This window comes from Plectropomus leopardus, chromosome 4 (assembly GCF_026936395.1).
Source record: "Plectropomus leopardus strain MGB_pleo_1.0 chromosome 4, ASM2693639v1, whole genome shotgun sequence".
NCBI classification, from domain to species: domain Eukaryota; kingdom Metazoa; phylum Chordata; class Actinopteri; order Perciformes; family Serranidae; genus Plectropomus; species Plectropomus leopardus.
In genome coordinates this window covers 33860876-33877915 of record NC_142179.1, presented here as the reverse complement: position 1 = coordinate 33877915, position 17040 = coordinate 33860876, and the positions used below count along the sequence as shown (strand labels likewise).

The 17040-nt window shown below is 44.4% G+C and overlaps 1 protein-coding gene across 3 annotated transcripts in view; it reads right to left on the bottom strand.

Moving 5' to 3' along the window:
* Positions 1–1476: 1476 nt before the first annotated feature.
* slc4a5a (solute carrier family 4 member 5a) overlaps positions 1477–17040 on the bottom strand; it is a 64704-nt gene continuing 49140 nt past the window's right edge. For all 3 annotated transcript variants that reach the window (XM_088077168.1, XM_088077169.1, XM_088077170.1), the window contains 5 exons: positions 9635–9703; positions 8979–9152; positions 7012–7179; positions 6852–6910; positions 1477–2492 (listed from right to left, as the gene is read on the bottom strand). In XM_088077168.1, coding sequence (XP_087933294.1) covers positions 2327–2492; positions 6852–6910; positions 7012–7179; positions 8979–9152; positions 9635–9703 — 636 coding nt within the window. In that variant the 3' untranslated portion in view covers positions 1477–2326. The remainder of the gene's footprint in view (positions 2493–6851; positions 6911–7011; positions 7180–8978; positions 9153–9634; positions 9704–17040) is intronic.

The following is a 17040-nucleotide window of genomic DNA, read 5'->3' as shown; positions in this document are numbered from 1 at the left end:
TTGTGAAACTAATCAGGATCATTTTCATATGTAATAAGGTAGCATAAAGCCAGGGATTGCTGTCTTTCAATCACAGCGAATGAAAATGCTTAAAGGTAAACTGTGGAGTTTTTGACCACTAGTGGCACTACGGAGCAATGTTTTTAGAAGTGGGTCCATCTGCTGTTTTTATACTTTTCTGCTGAGGTGGTGGTTGGTTGGCTGAGGTATCACTGGTGGCGGTAATCAGCAAAGAAGCGTAGATGTTGAAAACAGTCAAGCAAAAAACAAGCAAAACCCAGAAGCACCACGAGGAGGCGTGTAACTGAGTGCCTCTCCCTGTGTGTTGCATTAGACTTGAATGAGTAATTTGGACTTCCCTGAGTGAGTGTAACCTTCCTTTTGTGTGTGTGTGTGTGTGTCTGTGTGTAGTTTGACTCACCACCAGGCCACGGCTCATGCCCCTCAAGACCAGCTCGCTTGGACTTATAGAACTCTGCTGGACCCCCCCTCAGGTGCAGGTCTCTGTCTCCTTGGCCAGCTCACTCTTTTTCAGTGGTTGTCCAGAGTGAAGTATTGATTTGTATATGTATTAATAGTTGGTGGTGCTGTGTGTCAAAAGGCTTTTTTGGTCTCTTTTGTCTTTGCAGTGTCTCGCCTCCGTCGTCTTCCTCACAGTGTGTCCGACAGAGTCCTCTCACAGGTGACACTAATTATGGTTAATGAGTCAGAACCACTAACCCAAGTGTGATGTCATTGCTGATCCCGCCTCCTACTACCTGCCTAAACCACACCCACGTCTACACTAGACACCAACATACAAATAAAGCTATCATACTGTATAATAGTCACGACATATCATAACATGACTTTTTTTTCCCAAAGACTAACTGTCTCACGTTCTTTTGTCAGGATATAGTGACAGTGATGCAAAAATGACGTTATGTTATAATAATAATAATAATAATAATAATAATTGCAGCTCTAATAAGGTCACTGTCAATGCCCATAAGTATCTTGTGCATCACATTAACCCTTTGAAACTTGGAACAACATCCCTTTTCTGTGATGCTTTTAGACTCCTTTAACAAGTATTTAAAAACATTGGGGCATTTCTCCCACAAATAATGGAAAAAGGGGAAAAAAAGCTAGGGGAAAACTGTATTTCTATTTATCATTATGAAATACTTAAAATTATGTTCCAAAATATCATGATTTTTTCTGGGTAATTTCCTTGTTTGTTCTTACTTTCTTTTTTGTTGTTCTATTTTTTTTAACAAATAGAACAACAAGTAATTTCTTTTTTATGATTTCTTGCAAATGTTTTGGGAAATTTCATCTTTTCTTTGCACGTTGCCCTCCCTCCATGTTTTAAAAGGTTTCAAAGGGTTAATGCATCCCGTTTGTGTTGACTCTTTTTGCAAAACGTGGTGGATCTGCAGTCCTCAGTTTTTTGGGGGGGCGGGGGGCAACACAAGACAAACCACATGCTTTGGAATAATAGCATTTTAATTACATAAATTATATCTGTCCATTTTTTGTTATTGTCATATGCATGTGGATTTTGTGGTGGAAGACGGTGATAGTTTCATAGAGTTTTTGAGAATAAAAACACAAATATTAACCTGCACGCACATCTTGCACAATAAATCCATCCTTTTCAGCAACATCAGGACTTTTTGGTTGTTTCTTTTTGTTCCAGGTTAATGTGTTGACGTGGAGGGAAACGGGGGGAAGGAGAGATGGTTCTCTGGGATCAGAGGCACAAACAAACACCAAAACACAAATATGCAAAGGCTAACATATTAGACGACAGCAGACTTTACAAACACATAGTAAATAGTTCCGTAACTAAAATGGTGACTGTTTTCACATTTCCTGCCTCAAAAACCAAAGTCTGTAGACATGGGCTGATGGGAAAATATTGCACAATAACTTTTGATTTCATTTTAGATTTGGAGTCATTACATTAATAGTAAAATAAAGTGTATAGCTAATATGTATAAAGATAAATAATTTTTTTTACATCAAATATAATCCTATACAGCACATACAGATAAATAGTTGCTCTGTTATTATGGCAATTTACATAAATAAATAAATTTAGTATTTCATATATTATTCAAAGCACAAATCTGTCAAAACTGCACCAATTTAAAAGCAGATGCATCTTCTCCTGCTGTATTAACTGGGTAAGTCCCTTTTCAGCCAGTCTGTAAAGGTGTCAGTGTGTTCACAGTCGTCAGTCTGTGCCACCTTGTACCGTTCGTGGGTCAGCACTGGCTCGTCCAGTTTTGCCCACGCTAAGTTGTGCCTTGTTTTGTCAACAAGACGCCGAGTCTCAGCTTTATAACGTGGTCTCGCTGCTCATGTCTCGAGGGCGATGGTGGTCGATGTCCGAGTCGTAGTCCGACTCCATCTCGATCTTGACCTGTGGCACGGGGCAGGCCATGCCTCGGCCCATCGGCATGGCTGGAGACGACGGGCAGGAGATCTTCAGGTGGAGGGTGATGCTGAGGAAGGGCAAGCTCCAGTTACCATACACACCCACAGCCAAGAATACGGAGGGGCTGGGGGAGAAGGCCGGGGAGGGTGGAGGAGCTCAGCCAAACACTACAGCAGCTCATGTCAGTGATGAGCCAGACAAAAGGGACTGATGAGTTGTGCTGCTGCAGTGTTTGTGGCCACTGTTCTTTGTAGAGAAAAGACTGGGACTGGTTATAAGGAAAGGTTTTGGACCATGTAAACTGGAAACAGTCCAGGGTTTCCCAAACATTTATTTCTTTGTTGCCGCCACTAATTGATTTTAAATTTTTTTAGTAGCATTGGAATATACACACTATTCTGTTAATGATTCTACAAAACTCTCAGAGTGCAGAGCGTACTCTGGGCACAGATGGAGCAGCAAAACATCAAGCGCACTGAAAGTGAAACTAAGCGTTTACTGTGCTGGATCAATATGATCAGCTCTGACCGGATCGGCAGATCAATTATCCACCCCGGAACCTGAACTTCTAAAACTGCTGCTGAGGGAAAAAAAGAACTCATGACCAGCTCTACCTGCGCTGCAATCTTATTCCGCAAAACGTCTGAATTTGGAAAAGAGAAGGGACATAGACTTATCAAAAAGAAGAAGATCAATGCGATAAAACGTGATAATATCGGTCTTTCAAAGATGGAGAGAAAATGTTACCAATTGTTTAGCCTTGTGCTAACTGCACTAGCTGTCATTATTTCCAATCAAAGGTGATGTCGGCATGTTATGCGCGCAATAATGGAAAGGGAAGATCCTTATACGTGGGAGCGGCCACTTATGAGGAATTTTTGGAGGTGATAGTCCACGATTTCACAGAGGAATTGTGAAGTCAAAACTCCCGGATGATCTGCTCAACTTTTGAAGAGTTAAGTGATGCAATAACAGCTCTTTTAGCTCCTGTTGCATCATGAGGGAGCCAGTTCCTACCAACAAGCACATAGCCATAGCATCATATGACCAAGAAAAAACAAAAGTGTTTCCAATGCAGTTTACTAAATGTTGTTTTTTTAATCACCTAAAATATTACCTTATGTTGAGCGTAAAAACTTCTTTCCGATAAATGGGAGTTTTTTTTAAACTTGTGTCCATTGGGTGTATTTTATATTTGCAATTTCAATTTTGGGGGTTAATGGAAATCCACCCAGTGGTGGGGAGCAACACAGAGGGACCGTGGGGTGGCTAGCTTGTTAATTCTTGTTTCATTTGTGGTACACAGAGAGCAGGGCAAGGACTGATGAAACGAATGTGCTGCTGCACAATGAAATAAGATGATTTAAATCAATGTATGAGAAACACTAGGCTACTGTAGGAACAGCGTGCATATGCCTGTGGTCATCTGGTGGGAGGAGCTTAGGAAAGAGAGGGGAGAACTGCAGGAGAAGATTGTATTTTCAAATTCTGCCTTTTTTAAAAAAATTATTTATTTTTCTGCCTTCTTCCAGATTTCTGCCAACTCAGGCTTTAATGACTTCAATTTTTGTTTTGACTTTGAAATGATCCTTTATACTTATGCAAATTTGTAATGAACCTTACACCTTTTGCTCTGTTGAGGTCAGAACATGTTGTAACATTATTTGTTTAAAAAAAAAGACTGAATGCAAAACTTTATTTGGAGAGATGGGTTTGTAAAATTTGTCGATAGAAATGCTTTCTTGGCAGACAGTCAGCATCACAGTTACTTTGTCTTTCTTTAAATCCACAGTTGACAACATCTCTCAAAACATGTTCATATTAATCAATAATCAGTTACACTGTCAATTCCAAACCATGCCTCTTTCAAAGCAATGCAGACATGATGGGCAATTTTTAAATTCTGGATCCCCCACAAAAAAACCCAAAACACATCAATGCGTTTATGTTTAGCATATTAACCAAAATAAATAGCCTCATCAGCTGCACCTTTAATATAAAAAACTTTTGCTGAAACTGCTGCAGCTCCAGGTGAGGGTCGTTCAGAGAGCAAAAAGCTACATGTCACATGCAGTTGTGAGCATCACGGACTCATTTGCTTAAGAGATTTAACACATGGAGAAAAAAGAAACAACCAAAACAACGATGCTTGTTGCGTGTGGATGATTACACAGTTGAACACAAACTGGCCTACAATAAATCCTCTGTATTTACTATTTATACAACATGTTGAATATACCACACAATACTTGGATTCATCTATTTAGATGCCATATATAACACTAAACAAAGCACCCTAACTCATAGCTTTGGGACACAGAACAAACAGCAGCATTTCAGGTCATCGGCCTTCACCTGAAGGTCCCTGCCTGTCAGAAAACTGAAAATCTATCAGCACACATCAGTGAGGGACTATAATAAACTGAGCTGTGTGTACAAAGGGCGGCGCAGTGCACCTGCTGTGAGACATTTGGCACACGACACAGGAAGAGCAGCAGCACGATTATACAGTTAATGACTTCACAATGATCTGCATTGCCTTAAAGTGCATGGAGAGGAGACACTGGACATTGAGGACAATGTTACATGGGTAAATTATCTGTCTGAAATTGTGGATGCACATGTGCACCCACAATAGTGAAATTGGAAAAGAATTAAAAGTAATGAAGGGAATTCTACTTTTAGAGTTTTTTTTTTTTTAAAAAAAGAATAGATTAATTTTGAAGTAAACAACACAGTACACAACACAACAGGGCTATTTTTTTCACGGGGGAAAATATTAGGAGCACTATAATGTAATACAATGCACCATGCAAAACTCCATGTCAAAATAAGGGCTTTTGTGGACTTTTTTCATGCTACTGTGTGCTTACTCTGGTATTTATGTTTGCTGTAAGCATTTAAAGGAGTACTTCGCCCACAAAATGTCCATTTAAATATCATTTACACACTCTGTGTCACGATAAATTTGTGGAGAACACGTTATTTTTCTCACATGCCTCCACAGTGAACGAAGAATCCAAAGACAGAGAAAATTGATGATAAACTGTAGTGAATGGAGGCTGCATTTAACAACAGGAAAACTACATTAAAACATCAGTTTACAGACTCTCACACAGTTTAATCCAAGTCTCATATATCTAGTCGTATGTTTAGTACTTTCCAAACACAGGCATTTTTGCTGTTGTATATGGAAAAAAAAATAAAACTCTGGTTAATATGTGGTTAGGTTTAGGAACAAAGAACAATTGCTCATGGATAGGGTGTTCATGTTTTGGGGTAAAATACCCAGGTTTAGGGGCACAATCCCTGTAGAAAATACAACATGGTCTTCTAAAAAAACAGTTTTGGGGCACTACACCTGCTGCCGAAACAGGATTCCCAAAAAACACCCATGTTTGGTGCAATGACTCACTAAAAAACAAGAGTTTGGTTGTTTTTGCTCAAACAGTGTTCTGGCAGGTGTCTCACCTAGGTGACACACCATCCACCATCCCCTCCATCTTCCAAAAGTCAGATGACATCCTTTGTGGAGTATGAAATATGCAAATATAATGCAAACATACAATGCCAACATTTTCTTGTGACGACTGGGCTGCTCTGAAGCACTGGGCATATGACTGGATTAAAAGGATATTTTGATATAGTTTTACTGTTGTTAAATGCGGACCACTAAATTTCAGATCATCAAGAATTTTCTCCATTCTTCCTCATTCACTGTGGAGGCATGCAAGAGAAGCAAAGGTTCTGCACAAATCCCATGCAAACTGGTCTATTAATTGAGATCCATATGATAATTTTGTGGGTGAAGTATTCCTTAATCTGTTTGAGGCGTTTGATTCATTTCAAGTGTAGCTGTCTGTATATTCAAAAGGTCAGTTAATCTAAATTACAAAAAACTAATTACAACTTACCTGTAGCAGAAAGTTTGAGTTTTAGATGCTCATGTTTTAAATATGAGTCTTATTAATTTTTACTGCGGCCTCACTACAATGGAGATAAAAGGAATTTAGGTTGTGGTGCTCACATCATAAAGAAATAACGTAAAAAAAAAAAAACAGCACTGTGTCTTTTCAGAAAAAGTGGACCACTTATCTTGAGATACTGAACATTTAAACATATATATATTTCCATAGTATTCTAATGACTGAGCTAGAGCTAAAACTCAATGTCTATGTACTGCCATAATTTTTGTGAACTGACCCTTTAATATTTGCACATTTACTGCGTAGAACTAAACATCCCCATGCTCACGGGACCACAATAGGCATCTGTCTATGTCTGTGTGCTATAGAGGATGTGTGTATGTGTGTGTTAGAGAGCACTGCGTCTGGCGGCTCGCTGGCAGTACGCTCCCCACTGAGACTGTGCAGCATCAGGATAGACGAGGTCTTTGTAGGGGATGTGCAGTTTGAGGACACAGTACCTGCGATCCAGGTCGGACTCGGGGCTGGGGGAGTGGTTGGAGTAGGCATGGCACTTCTCCTGTAAACAAACACAAACACACAATAGATACACAGGTCATCAGAAACTTGTGTCATGATGGATCCCTCCTGTAGGGGGCAGCAGAAGCTTTGCTTTCTCACCTCCTCCTCGCTGTCGTCTTGTTTGGTCTTCTTCTTCTCCTTCCCCTTCTTCTTATCGTCATCCTTCTTCTTTTTTTCTTTCTCAGGGAGGAGGTCGTCCAGCCAGGCCAGGTCGTGCTGGGAAAAGACCATGTCCAGCATCTTTCGGACGACCATCAGACCCAGAATCTGAAGGGTTTGGCACAGAGATACGCTGATACACAGGGCTCCTTTTTTACTCCCATTAACATTCATCTCATATCTAAGTTACGGTCTGAACATGATTTAGCTGGATGGTATTTGTAAATGACATCGCCATGAATCACTGCTATACACAGTGGAGTCAGATCTCTTCCTCTATTAGTATTAACATTCTTTAAAATTGACATTAAAGCTACAATTGGTAATTTTTACAAAAATGAAATTCTGCCAGTTAGATCCACACAGTAGTACACGAGAGAAATCATGATTAATTAGACTTGTGTAACCAAATGCTTGAAAACAATACTTCAAATATGTTTCTGCAAAGAAGCTACAAATTCTAAAGTGTAGATGCTTCACACACATCTTCAACCCGGCAGCACAAAGACTCTCTATAATCAGCACAGCATCGAGATCAGTGTCACCAATTCAGTATCTGAACAAACATCTCCCCTTCTGTTACTGAGTTATGATGTTGAGTAATCACCAGAAAAGTCTTTTTGCAGAACATTATAATGTTACAGTGAAGTTAACCTTTGACCTTTTGCATATAAAATATCATCAGTTAATCATTTGATATTTAGTAGACATTTGTATTTATCACTATTAGTGTATGAATTCTTGAGTTATGGCAAAAAGCATGTCTTGTGACAGTGACCTTGACCTTTGACCACCAAAATGTAATCAGTTCATTGTTGAATCCAAGTGAACGTTTGTGGCAAATTTGAAGAAATTGCATTAAAGTGCTCTTTCGATTTTCATTATAATGAGACAAATGAGGTAACAGTGACCTTTGACCTTTGACCAAGATGTTCCTTAGATATTGCATTCACAAGAATGGACGGACAGACAGACAACCTGAAAAACATAATGCCTCTGGCCATGGTTGTCGCAGAAATAGCATTTATCTTCTCCTCCTCATCGCACTACCAATGGCATTTGCCATTAATTTACCATTGAAAACAACCAGTCAGAGCCAAGGAATCCGTAATGCAGTTGTCAGTCTTGTCAATCACTGAAAAAGTTTGCTTCAACCGGTGGGTAGTGCTTGGTGCGTCGCTCCACTATTTCTAACATGGCAGCTGATTCACAAACTTTCTCATTTTACAGCTAAACAGTACACTTAAATGTGTTTCTGACAACATTTGAAGCTGAAAATAGGCAATGCAGTGACAACATCTTGATTAATATTTGATCAGTGCCTCCCAATTTGACCGCAGTTCACAAGCAGTAATTAATTGATAACTGTGTTAGAGACTCCTCGGCTCTGATTGGTTGTTTTCACCCAAGCGTGCTGGATTCTTGCATATGCCATTAGAAGCATGAAGACAAGATGGAGAAATATGTTGTTTTCCACTACTGTGTGGATACACAGTCAACAAATATGACTAAATGTTTTTTGTTTTTAAAAAAATAAAAGTTACCAACTACAGCTTCAAACCCCTGTCATGTTTCAATACATTCACAAACATCCAAGCAATCAATATTAATTTTGATATTTCATTTGGAAATGCTGGTTAGAGCTGAACAAGAAAGATTATTTCCATTTCTATGGTTTCAATCAGTGGACTGCATATGCATTCATTCACAGCAGCACATCTTTGACCACTTCTGGAGTAACTTCAGAGCATCCCCCTGGATACTTAAATACAGTCTACATTTCATGTGTTTTGGTACCCAGTTATATAAAATTATCTGATCATACAAGATATACGTTAAAACCTTGTGCTAAGAAACACAGCGTTCACCAGAAGCTGCTTTTTTTGCAAATGGATTTTATCACATACCATAACAGGGAAGATAATGGCCAAGAAGGTGGATTTGAGGGTCCAGAGCACAGCCAGACATGCGATCTGGATGAGTGTGAACAGGTGTACCCTCCTCAGAGGAACGTGTCGCAGGTAGGAGTAATCAGGCTGGTGCTTGGACGGCATCATGTACAACTTGATCCTGTCCCAGAACTGTGGGGGACGATGAGACAAACAGAAGAGAAGACCAGAATGTGTGAGCGGCGCAGGTTAGGTTGCACTCGATGATTGATTGAAGTTACTGAGGAGCACCTGCTCTAGCAACAAACTCACTGAGCCCCAAGTTAAATGTTACAGAACTCATCAAAATGTAAAATTCATACTCTGGTTGATACTTGATACTTTGGTAATTATAATGAAACACCTGGCCACAACTTTATGTATTCAGCGCAGGGTTTTATCTTTCTTGATTCTTAATTCCACACAATTTACACTTCTACAAAGTTTGGGAGCGTATGACAAATCCTCCAGAGTTGTATGTTTTATGTGATTGAGTTGTCTCCGCTATCTCTAAGGACACCGCGGATCACGCCTGCTGCTTGCCGCCTGCTGTCAGAATGCAGTAAGTTAGACATCCAGCCACAATAACTCAATTTACTATAATGAACAACATCAACAGCTGGCACACGTCGTACCTGGATTCCACTGAGGGAAGCGACGCCCATGTAGAGGAAGACACCATACAGCACCGGCATGGGGATGAACTGCAAACAGCAGGAAGGCCAGCAAGCAAGTTAATACAGTCACAGTTCAGACCAGTGGCTCCAAACTGGTCCAGTCACAAGGTCCACATTTCTGCTTTGTCATTACTTCAAGGTCCACATATTAAAAATTATCACATATTTAAAATTATTTCACAAAATCTAAACAAAATGTTGGCTCAGAAAACAAAGAAATTAAACACTTTGCAAAAGTAAAGAGGAACAACACTTCAAAAAGCTCTGTGCTAGAAATTTACTGAACTCCAGAATGAAGTGAGTTTTGAACAAACTTGACAGGTTCGAAATAAAAAAAAAAAAAAAAAATCAGTTATATTGTCAGGAAATCACTTGTCGTGAATAACCTGGATGATAGATGGTTTTGTCCTCCGTTACCTTCAATTGTAAGGAATAGGACACAGAACAAAGCCATGTATTGTGCATGCTGGACAAAAGACAGCGCAAACATGTAATTCATCCATATATATGTGGCAGGATGACGTCTCATCCCTGCGCTTAATGAGCATGCTGTATTGCCATCAGCTGTGCTAGTAAGCCTATGGCCGCCTGAGCGCGCTTTTTTATAAAGGTGCGGTGTTCATCTTGGCGTCTCATGCTCTTTGGCTCTGAGACTGCCCACTTCCTGTCATCTGGCTTCCGTGTTCTCCGTGCCGGTACAGCCGCGTGTGTTTGTGGACCCCGTGTCAGTGTGCTCGGCCCGCGGCTGGCGTGACATAGCCTTCTTTGCTGCCGCCGCTATGTTAGCATGTGTTCTTCACCTCTCCCTCCCGTGACAACTGAATGAAAGAGGCTGTACTGGAGTGTGGCTCTGTGGTGGGACCTCTGCTGCTTTGCTGGCTTCGCTTTGCTGCCTTGCTCTGACTGCTTTGCTGGCTTCGCTCTGCTGCCTTGCTCTGACTGACTTTGCTGCTCTGGCTGGCTTTGCTGCTCGGACTGGCTTTGCGCTGCTTCACTTCGCCCCGCTCTGCCTTGCATTGACTAACAGCAGCTTTCTGGGATTATTTCATTGCATGCATTTCTAGTTGCTGTGCATCGACTCTGCATGTGTTTAATTTTGTTATTCTGTATGCATTTGATCTTGCTGTGCTGCATGCATTTAATTTTGCCTGCTTTGCATTGCTTAGTTTGTTTTACATTTTCTGTGTTTTTGTTTGATTTAGCCCTGCCTTATTTGGTTTTTGGTTTGCATTGATGTTTGCCTTGCTTTGATATGCTTTTCATTGAGTTTGTTTTCTTTATTTTGCATGTGTTTGGCAGAAGTTTGTTTGCTTTTTGAATTGTTTATTTGTTTCATTTGTTTCGCATGACTTTATTTATTTGCTGATTAGTTTGCATGTTTTGGCTCTGCCTGGGGGGATTTTTGTGATTATATTTTAAACCTATTGTCTGTTAATTGTTATCAAAATAAATATCATTTTTAACTCTGTAAACCACGTCTCTATTCAGGTGTGTTGCGAACCTGTGTCCTTGCTATGAGTAACAGAGTGAACTTTAATGTCCTGGGGGGTGAAATTTCCCCAGGTGGCGTTGTAACCTTTATTACTCTTTTTTCCAATTTGTTTAGGTAAACTCTATAAGCCCCTCGCCACAATCTGGCGTTGTCGGCAGGGTAACGCACTGATAAGAGACGTGGTTCTAGTTTTTTTTTAAATCTTTTCATTGATCATTTTTATTGTGGCCTGTTAAAAAAAAAAAAAAAAAAAAAAAAGCAATTGAGCAGCTGAGTGACTGTTTTATATTTTGTTCAGAAGCAAAGCAGCAGGTGGTTCCTTGTGGAGGTTCCTGGTGAGGATCTGGGTTCTCCTTTCACTCAACAGCCCTGACCAGGTAAGAGGTTAGTGGTTAAGGTAGCTATGGAGGGAGAGTTACAAGAACTGAGGGATTTAATTGTACAGTTAAGAGCAGAAAATGAGAGGCTGCGGCAGGAACAGGCTGCTGCTGTTCCTGGTTCTAGCGCCGGGCCCTCTACTTCTGCTGTGCCCGCTACTGCCCCCCCTACTGCTAGTGCTCCATTAGGGGAGAGGCTGGTCTTCGTGCCCCGAGAAAGAAAGTGTCCACATTTTCGTGGAAACTCAGGTATAGGGCTAGCTGAATGGCTCGAGGAAGTGCAGGCTTGCATGAGAGCTCGCCATTTGACAGTGGCCGACCAGGCATTCTTCTTGGTTGATCACCTTGAGGGAGAGGCACGTGAGGAAATTAAATTCCGGCCCAGCACTGAACGGGAGGATCCAGCTAAGATAATTGCCGCACTACAAGAGCTTTACGGTTGTTCAGATTCTTATGTAGCTTTGCAGGAGGCTTTCTTTTCCCGGCGGCAACAAGAAGGGGAAACGTTGCAAGAGTTTTCCCTTGGCTTGATGAGTCTCATGGCCTCAGTAAAACAGCGTGCACCTAGTGGCATGCCAAATGCAGAAATCTTGCTGCGCGATCAATTCGTTGAGCATGTTCTTGATGGTGCTCTGCGCCGTGAGTTAAAGCAGTGTGTGCGTCGGCAGCCCGCTTCAACATTGCTTGATGTTAGAGGCGAGGCGATCAGGTGGGAACGGGAGGGCCTATCGGGAGGCACTAGGGGCCGCAGTCACTCTGTCCCTTCTATTCTAGGCCTTCAGTATGGAGTCGAGAGTGGCCCTCGGGTGATGGCTGTCTCACCTCAGGCCTCAGAGTTGAGGGAGATGAGGGAGATGCTGAAAGTTCAGCAGGAGCAGCTGAACCAACTTACTCAAAGCATTTCTCGCTTGCAGAGCTCACATCAGCGCAGTCATTCTTCTCACCGCACTCCCGTAATCTGTAGACGGTGCCAGCAGCCTGGTCACATTGCCAGGGAATGTGATGGCGTTCGTGTTACACCCCGCTCCCAGCCTCCTTTGCCTGCTCAACAGTTTGGCAAGCAGTCCCAGAGGTCGTTGGAAAACTAGCGCCCGCCGAGTTGCAGAGCCACAGTTCGGGGGGTGCACTCATTGGCTCAGGTGAGGTTTCTGGTGACTTGGAGCAAGCTTCCAAGCTCATGTCGTCTTGTCCACACTTAAATGTGAGCATGGGTGGAGTCACCGTGCCTTGTTTGATAGACACGGGGTCCATGGTGTCTACAGTCACTGAAGGTTTCTTTCAGCAGTACTTTGAACCTTGGGGTCAAGAGAAACTTCAGACTTGCCACTGGCTGCAGCTTCGAGCAGCTAATGGGCTAGCCATTCCTTACATTGGCTACTTAGAGCTAGATATCAAGCTCTGCGATAAGTTAGTGCCACGGTGTGGTGTTTTGGTGGTCAAAGACCCTCCGGGGGGCATGTCTTCTCAGGTCCCTGGTGTGTTGGGGATGAACATCATACGCCGGTGTTACAGAGAGCTTTTTGGCCAACACGGTTTGGCCTTGTTTGACCTGCCCTCTGTTTCAAAGGCCCCAGAGCCTATTGTTCAGGCACTGCAAGGGTGCCATCAGGCTAGTGTGAGGCCTCCTCAAGAGGCCTCAGGTAGGGTCAAGGTGCGTGGCAGGAAGGCTTGTCGGATCCCTGGTGGGATGATGAAGATGGTGGCTGCCACATGCTCGGAGCAGTACTCGTGCTCCACAGTATTGTTTGAGCCTCTGGACTCTGGCCTCCCGGCTGGACTGCTTGCGTCCCCTGCTCTGGTTCGTGTGGAGAGGGGAACTGCCTACATCCCTGTTGTTAATGTAGGCTCCACAGACGCGTTGCTTTATCCTCGCACCGTTGTCGGCACTTTGACAGAGGTCAGTGTGGTGAGCTTGCCTGCGGGTGTCACTGAGGTGCCATCGGGTGTGGCCTCAGTGACATCTCAGTTTGCCTCTGGTTCAGTTCCGGATCAGTTCGCAACCATTGATTTGGCTTCCTTGTCTGCTGAAGAGCAGAAGAAGGTGAGGGCTTTGCTTTCAAAGTATTCCTCTGTCTTCTCCACCCACGATGGTGACCTGGGCTGCACTAACCTGGTTAGCCATGAGATTCCTCTTTTGGATGATGTTCCTGTTCGGCAGCGCTACAGGCGCATTCCTCCATCCGATTATGAACTTGTCAAGGAGCACATTAACCAGCTGTTGGAGGCTCAGGTAATTCAGGAGAGTAGCAGTCCTTATGCGTCTCCCATCGTGTTGGTTAAAAAGAAAGACGGTAGCCTACGCATGTGCGTGGACTACAGGCAATTGAACACCAAAACCAGAAAGGATGCATTTCCTCTTCCCCGCATCGAGGAATCCCTTGATGCACTTACTGGTGCTCGCTGGTTTTCCACAATGGATTTAGCCAGTGGGTACAATCAGGTTCCAGTGTCTGAGGTAGACCGGCCTAAAACGGCGTTTTGTACTCCATTCGGCCTTTTCGAATGGAATCGCATGCCCTTTGGACTCTGTAACGCCCCCAGCACCTTCCAGCGGTTAATGCAGAGGCTTTTTGGGGACCAACAGTGTCGGTCTTTGCTTTTATATCTTGACGACATTGTTGTTTTCTCCTCCACTGTCGAGCAACATCTGGAGAGGCTGGAAGTGGTGCTGGGACGGCTGCAGCAGGAGGGCCTCAAGGCAAAACTTGCCAAGTGTGCCTTCTTTCGGCGTGAGGTGCAGTACTTGGGGCATGTGATTTCTGAGGCAGGTGTTTCCACTGACCCCAGCAAGGTCGAGGTGGTCGCCAGTTGGCAACCCCCGACTACCATCTCCGAACTGCGGTCATTCCTTGGCTTTGCCAGTTATTACCGTCGGTTTGTTGAGGGTTTTGCCAAGCTGGCTGCTCCTCTACACAAGTTGGTTGCAGAACTTGGGGGCTCAAAGACCCAGAAGAGGTCACAGCGAGGCATAACTGGGCACTGGACTCAAGAGTGTCAGCGGACTTTCGAGGCACTTAAGTTGAAGCTCACTACGGCACCTGTGCTCGCATATGCCGATTTCTCCCTCCCTTTTATTCTGGAGGTCGACGCAAGCCATAGTGGCCTTGGAGCTGTGTTATCACAGGAGCAGGATGGTAAGGTGAGGCCTATTGCCTATGCCAGCCGGGGTCTGAGGCCCACGGAGCGTAACATGGCCAACTATAGCTCCATGAAGTTGGAGTTTTTGGCTCTCAAGTGGGCCATGACTGAAAAGTTTAGAGAATATCTGCTTGGCCATAAGTGTATTGTTTATACCGACAATAATCCACTCAGCCACCTGTCGACTGCTAAACTAGGCGCCACCGAACAACGTTGGGCAGCCCAGCTTGCTTCCTTCGACTTTGAAATCAAGTATCGCTCCGGAAAGAGTAACAGTAATGCTGATGCTTTATCTCGCCAGCATCCCCCTGCAGTGCCGGACATGGAAGCTATGCTTCCTGGCACAGGGCTTCCTGAGCCTTTGCAGCAAGCTCTGCAGGCCCAGAGGACTGAGGCATCCCAAGCTGTCGTCATAGCCCTGCCCAGTCATACACCAGCTGACATCCGTGCACTCCAGGAAGCGGACCCCACTATCCGGGAACTGCTACCTTTCTGGAAGCAGAAGCAGCGCCCCACCCAGGAGGAGCGTGAACGGTTGTCCCCACCTGCGTTGGCGCTGCTCCGGCAATGGGACCGCTTGGCTGAGAAGGAGGGAGTCCTGTATCGCCAGATCTTTCGTCCTGATGGTGCAGAGGTAGTACTGCAGTTGTTGTTGCCTATTGTCCTAAGGGAAGAGGTATTGAGGGACGTCCATCAGAGGCATGGCCACCAGGGAGTGGAGAGGACCTTTTGGGGCTTTTACGCCAACGTGTTATTGGTCACAGACAATGTCCTCTGATGTAGCCCAGTGGTGCCATGCTTGTGACAGGTGCCAAGTTGCGAAAGAAGTTCAGCCAACTGCTCGCAGCTCCATGGGGCACCTGCTAGCTTCTCGACCCAATGAGATCCTGGCCATGGATTTCACATTGATGGAACCTACCCACAATGGTATTGAAAATGTCTTTGTCATGACTGATGTTTTCAGTAAATATACGTTGGCCGTTGCCACCTGTGACCAACGAGCCGCTACTGTTGCTCAGGTGTTGGTAACTGAATGGTTCTCGAAGTTCGGGGTCCCTGCACGTATACATTCGGACCAAGGCCGAAATTTCGAGAGTGTTCTTATTCAACAGTTGTGTGCCCTTTATGGGATTGAGAAGTCACGCACCACACCATACCATCCAGCCGGTAATGGACAGTGTGAACGGTTCAACCGTACCCTTCACAACTTGCTGCGTACTCTCCCAGTGTCTCGGAAACGAGACTGGAACTCCTGTTTGCCACAACTGTTGTATTCCTATAACACTACTCCCCACCAGGCAACTGGAGAATCACCTTTTCTCCTGATGTTTGGCCAGGAGCCAAGACTCCCCAATTGATTTTCTGTTGGGACGAGTTCAGGACCCTGTTGCCGGTGCGGTCCATGATTGGATTCAGGAGCATCGGACTCGGTTGCAGATTGCCTTCGAAGGGGCCAGAGACCGGCTAAGAGTTGCAGCACAACGGCGAAAGAAAAACTATGACCAACATGTCCGGGATGACCCCTTGCCTGAGGGCCAGTTGGTCCTGTTGCGGGATTTTAGTGCGAAAGGGCGCCATAAGATCCAGGATCTGTGGGGCTCTGTGGTGCACATGGTGCTTAAGGCACCAAAAGAAGGAGGCTCGGTGTATACTGTTGCACCAGCGGACGACCAGACTAAAGCCAAACATGTCCATCGTTCATTGTTAAAGGCTGTGGTTAGAACTGGTCCAGGTTACACCTCTGATCCTCTTGTACCCACTTCTGTCCATCTTCAGTCAGAGGACGATGATGGTGATAGTTGGTTCGTTTTGAGGTATGAAGCTCCTTCTGTCATTCCTCAAATAACCTTCCCTGGGCCACTTCCCCAACTGACCCGGCCCCGATTGGGTCCGTTCCTTTTGTGTCTCCTGCTGCTATGGCAGCCAGTGAACCATCTGTCCGAGTGGAGGTCCCCGCAGTCACTCGGTCTGGTATGGAGGAGGTGACCCTACGACGGACCCAACGGTCAACCGCAGGTAACCATTCGAATGTCAATCATCTCCCAAGGTCGGTAGGAGAAAGGGCCCGGGGGGCTGCAAACCCACCCGAGCCGGTCTCCAATGCAGTTACTGCAATCTTTAGACCCTGGAGTTAGCTTTGGTGATTTCGGTCTTGATTGGCCCATCGTCGGGGCGCCGATGCATTTTGGGGGGGTAGATTGTGGCAGGATGACGTCTCATCCCTGCGCTTAATGAGCATGCTGTATTGCCATCAGCTGTGCTAGTAAGCCTATGGCCGCCTGAGCGCGCTTTTTTATAAAGGTGCGGTGTTCATCTTGGCGTCTCATGCTCTTTGGCTCTGAGACTGCCCACTTCCT